The sequence below is a fragment of the Montipora foliosa genome, chromosome 2 (assembly GCF_036669935.1).
Source record: "Montipora foliosa isolate CH-2021 chromosome 2, ASM3666993v2, whole genome shotgun sequence".
NCBI classification, from domain to species: domain Eukaryota; kingdom Metazoa; phylum Cnidaria; class Anthozoa; order Scleractinia; family Acroporidae; genus Montipora; species Montipora foliosa.
This window is the reverse complement of record NC_090870.1, coordinates 5,266,404-5,271,403: the sequence shown is the minus strand read 5'-3', so window position 1 is coordinate 5,271,403 and position 5,000 is coordinate 5,266,404. Positions and strand designations below refer to the sequence as shown.

At 38.1% G+C, this 5,000-nt stretch overlaps 2 protein-coding genes across 2 annotated transcripts in view; one reads left to right on the top strand and one right to left on the bottom strand.

The window, feature by feature from the left end:
- Positions 1-71: 71 nt before the first annotated feature.
- On the top strand, positions 72-1,994 carry LOC137992184 (NADH dehydrogenase [ubiquinone] 1 alpha subcomplex subunit 13-like). The gene is made up of 3 exons (XM_068837336.1): positions 72-271; positions 529-600; positions 1,523-1,994. Exons 1-3 carry the CDS (start codon positions 99-101, stop codon positions 1,659-1,661), a joined length of 384 nt encoding a protein of 127 aa, XP_068693437.1. The 5' UTR covers positions 72-98; the 3' UTR covers positions 1,662-1,994.
- A 1,493-nt stretch (positions 1,995-3,487) lies between these two features.
- LOC137992183 (uncharacterized) overlaps positions 3,488-5,000 on the bottom strand; it is an 8,708-nt gene continuing 7,195 nt past the window's right edge. Inside the window, exons 7-8 of the mRNA XM_068837334.1 lie at positions 4,566-4,660; positions 3,488-3,827 (exon numbers count right to left, since the gene is read on the bottom strand). Of these exons, the coding sequence (XP_068693435.1) occupies positions 3,669-3,827; positions 4,566-4,660 (254 nt within the window). The 3' untranslated portion in view covers positions 3,488-3,668. The remainder of the gene's footprint in view (positions 3,828-4,565; positions 4,661-5,000) is intronic.

The window sequence follows — 5,000 nt, the reverse complement described above, 5'->3', positions numbered from 1 at the left end:
ATTGTGACACCCGAAAATGGCCCGTAAAGTTTCGGGACTTTCGAGAATTGGCACCTGGGTTGGGACTGGCGACGACATACAAGTGTAGGTCGGGGAAAATGGCGTCGTCCTTGGTGAAACAAGATCTTCCTCCAAAAGGCGGTTATCCTCCGATAGAATACGCAAGAAACTTGCCTAAAAGAGGCCCATCCGGTGTGATGATGTTCATTGGTGGTGCTGCTGTAATGGCTTTGGGATTTTACCATGTTATCATGGGAAACAGAAGACGCTGGTAAGTGAACTTTTCAGCTGATATGGAAGTGCTGTCTCATAACAACTATATTGGCTTAGAACTAAGAAGGTTTGGGACCACAACTGCTAAATATCCTGCCAATTATTTGCATAAGAAGAAAATGTATTGTATTCTGACTTGTTCTTCGAGGGACGTCGCCGCCGAATTCTAACAAAGGTGGTAAGGTATTCATGTTGTATAAACCTAAGCATTTAAACTTAAAATCAGCAAAGGTCTGTTCGTACCTTAATTTGCAGTGAGCTGATGACAGAGAAAATGAATGCAAGGATAGGAATTCTTCCTCTTTTGCAAGCAGAACACGACAGAAGGTAATAATATTTATATCTTATGCATATATGTTATAAACAATAGGCTTCCATTAGTTTGGAATTTGGGACGGGGAGGGGGTGGCCATTTTTATTATTTTACTAGCCTTGGTGGGGTAGTAATGTGACCTTAGTAGGGTGTCATGAGTGTTCCTAATTCATTTTTAATTGTAGTTTCCATGTTCCCAGTAATGGCCTATGGCCTCCTAAGACAGGAATAAAATTATTAATGATCTGTTAAATTAAATAATTTCCCAGATGTGCAGAGTAGACTGTGGTACCCAAGTGTGGGACACTGCAGCCCTCAGCAATGTTGTTTCATTGGATGAATACTGGACATAGCTCTTTTCAGCAAATGGGCAACACACTACTGTATATTTGATTATGACTGCATTGTCCAAGAAGACCTGAGACTTTTTTTCCCCTGGTCGTAATGAGGATTAAGGGTATGTCTGTCTGCACATGTCAGTCTGGCTAATACTAATGCAGATAGCATCCAATCATATTGTGGATGTGGAAACTGTTGTCGTGATTTTGATGCCATTACGAAATAAGAGAACGTGTTCCTAACATTGACATTTTTCAAGGCATGTCGCCTACATGTGTCCTTCATTAAGCATTACAACGGAAATAGGTTTATACTGCACAAGAAAAGAAATCAATCAAGACAAAAAGGAAAAGCGAACTGATCTTCAGTCGGAGTAAATTTGTAAGCGAGAGAGATTTTGTTGTTCCAATTTAATCAGTTTACGACACTGTCAAGCTAAAGGCTTTTTTCTGGTGTCCTGTATGGGGAAGGACACTGTTAACAACAGGCTTAATTAAGCCCTTTTGTTGACTTTTAGTGCCCTCCTAGTCCCTTGTATTTTGTGAAATTCTCCATTGACTGTTCTCTGTGCTTAAAATAAACAATTTTTTAACTCAGATGTTTGAGAGCACTGAAAGAAAATGAAGAAATGGAGGCATTGATCATGAAAGATGTTCCAGGGTGGACTGTTGGAGAGAGCGTGTATCATACAGAAAAGTGGATCACACCCATGCCAGCACAGGTTGAAAAGCTCTGATATTAGTACATTGAAGCTATCATCAGACATATTGACATTCGAAGGGGAAAAAGGAGTCTCTATTGAATGGCCTAGGTACAGTGGCACAGCCCCCCCCCCCCCAAATCAGTTAGGGATGTGTATCATCATGTGTGTTTTGATCATGGAATGTCAGTATTATCTTGTTAACATTTACTGATATTTTGATACCGGTATGTGGTCTATTTAATTTTCGCTCCTACAGTAAGGGTAGGAACTTGATGTTCAGGCATTGGAAACTTTTTACCGGTATGTCCTGTTTGTGAATTGTCTTTTTAGTGTACTGTAATATTAAAATAATATTTTGCTGCAGAAGGATTGTTTTGTGTGTATATAGACTGTGTTCGCAGGCTCAATGTCTCACGTAGGCCCAGAAATCAAATGCAATGCCTCTAAAATTTTGGATCAAGGCTGCTGTGTAAGAACATTTTCCGGGAACCCTTTGGGCTTCCAACATTAAAAGTTAGTAGCCCGAGTCATTTTTTCAAAAGCCGTGACCTGAATTAATTAATTCCAGCCGGGATCATATTTACAAGAAAGTGAGGATGAATCAAATAAGGCACCCGTTTGGGCTACTTGTTGAGAAATTTGGTCGCCTACGCTCGCAAATGAGGCGCCACAGGTGACCAAGTGACCATTAGGCAGCGATCTTGCAGATGCATGCAAATTTCAATGAGTGTTACGAAGTGTCCCCTTGCTTTTTACTTTAACTTCAATGTAACTTGTGTCTAGGAATACAGACAATTAAAGTCACAAAGTATCTCCCAAATGTTGCTCCTCCAGAAAGTATAATCAGCTGCGTCATAAACACCCGCAGATAAGCCGCACCTTTTTTCCAAAAATCGTCGCAAGAAATCGGGGTATTGGCTTATCTACAGGAACACTTGAGAAGGCTGCCTCCGGTGTCCAGTTTTCCATCTTCATGTCCAATCTAATGCCTGGTTACTAAGTTACGAATGTTCCGGTCACATTCTTGTTGTAATGCAAAGATCTATGGAAAAACTGTATTGAATGAAGAAATTCCTGTCAACAAATACCCGAATTTAAGATTAATCATATGTCAATGTTGGTGGAAACGATGTTGATTATATTAAAGTGCTAAGATTGTGGGTAAGACTGTGAAGTATTTTGTGTTGCAATGCTACATGTAATAGTGAGTTTACGTCCAATGGACAGTGGATGAAGAAGACTTCTAGCTCTAAAGACTCGCCTTTAGATTTCTTTTGATTTCTTTCAAAAAACCTTTTTTTTTCCAAATTTGAGCTGCTAAATGCGGGATGCGGCTTATCTGTGGGTTTACGGTTTTTACCCTAAGCTAAAAAATATAATGCTTTTACCCTAAGTAGAGAAAGGTACCCTTACTACCCTTAGAGGATACCCTTAGAGGTTTTCTAAGGGTATTACGGTTTTCTCCTTTTCTCAAAAGCCAACTGATGATTACATAAGTTGATTTCAGTTCTGTACAGTGTTCCCAATGAATGCCCAAACAGCAGCTGGTATTTTTGACAGGTCACAGGTCATTTTTAGGCCTAAGGTTAGCTTTTATGAATGTTTAGGATACTTTCTGTCGTGGTAAAACTATGACCTGTGGCCTGTGAGCTGTAAAAAATACCAGCCCCCAAACACTAAATAAAGTTCCCTTTTTTTCAAAAAATAATATTTTAACTGACTTTCATTGCTTTTATTTTCATTTTTAATTCCATATTAAAAAAGTCATTGAAAGGGAATCAATCATTCCCCATGTGTGTTCTGATTTCACAATAATAATTATAATAATAATAATTATTATTATTATTCATTATGGTATCTAATGGAAACCATTTTTTATGTTTATTAAAAGGATTAAAGTTATAAGAAGAGCTTGCTAGACATTATAATTATTATCTTTATTATTTTGTGAAGTGTTGATTCCTCAATATTAAACACAATTAATTTTCCTCCAGACATTCCTCACAAATCATTTGATCACAGCAATTAAACCAACATAGTTCAATATGTATTCAACGTTCCAAGGGGCACTGAACTGCGTTGTAATCCTCCAGCATCGACACATCTTCGTGTTGTCTTCTTAGGAGTGTAGGTTCTTTGATGTGTTGTGCTGAATTCTATTTCTTCTGGGATTGGAGGTTTAATGTGTGATTTTTTAAGCTGTTGAATGAAAGAAAAAAGTGAAAGGATTAACCCGCCTGGTAAGCATTAAAAGAGAAAAAGTGAAACTTCAGAAGGAAAGAATATCATTGGGAAAAACTCAAAACACAAATGACCTGCGGGTAAGGCAAAAATGCTTAGAAGTTGGAAGAGACTGGAGCAGTGGCAAAATTTAAAATTTATTGAGAATTTTGGGCAAAACTAGAAGAATGGAAGACAGAGTCCTATACAACAAAGCAAAGAAGAACATGCTTCTTTTTCAAATTGAACCCACACAGGGATATAAAAAGAACATCAAGAAAAAAATGACGTCTTTGATTTGAACTGATTTCTTATAAGAGGGAGTTAAACAAATAAGGATGGTGACAGCAAGAACAACGCCACAAAACAATGATACCATTGGTCAAAAGAGCATACATGTAACAATGTTGCCTTTGTAGATCAAAGGTCCCCAATAGCTAGAACAGTATGACTGTTATTGACAGACTGCATTGATCATTGGATGGGATTGGATATTAATATGTAGTTATAGTTGTGAAAATTCCAGCATTTAAATTTCAATAATCTTAGTCCTTGCACTGTGCATTGTAGTTTTTACTAAACCATCCTAATTGGCCTGTGAGCTGCCTTGAGTCAACTAAAAAAAACAAATAAAGTTGCCATTCCCCGAGTGGTTGAGCTCCTCAAACACATTTTGAGTTAATATCAAAGAAATATGAGCATTTTAAGAAAGCGTACATTATCAACTGCTAATGGATTAGGAATCAACTTGGGAACACCAGCATGTGAAGGAAAATCGCTCCAGCTTGTTGGCATGGTCATAGGCTCACCACCTAAACAAAAAAATAACAATTACGTGTAAATTGCAATATAAAGATTTAGCCAAGCCTAAAAGCGGAGCTCCCGGGTTATTTATTCTTTCAATCAGTAAACCTGGCTTGAGCCTGCAATCCAATTAAAACCCAGTACCTGGTCAGTGGTCAACTTAAAAAAAGCAGCTGGCCTCAATGAGCTCTAAACATGAGCCCACGATATGGTCACGTGGTACTGGTCAGCAGATACCTTGTTTTGACAGGTGTCAATTGACCATAACATGGATGTCCAGTATCAAAGATATATGCTGTAAACTAGCTAGAGTATGGCTGCATGTTCTGTATAAGTACAAAAGTATTG

Bases quoted from the DNA above. Each gene is read 5' to 3' on its own strand.
- LOC137992184 (XM_068837336.1), top strand. From the start codon at position 99: ATGGCGTCGTCCTTGGTGAAACAAGATCTTCCTCCAAAAGGCGGTTAT. The intron at 272-528 runs GTAAGTGAACTT...CTTAATTTGCAG, and splicing joins ATGGGAAACAGAAGACGCTG to TGAGCTGATGACAGAGAAAA. The intron at 601-1,522 runs GTAATAATATTT...TTTTTAACTCAG, and splicing joins CAAGCAGAACACGACAGAAG to ATGTTTGAGAGCACTGAAAG.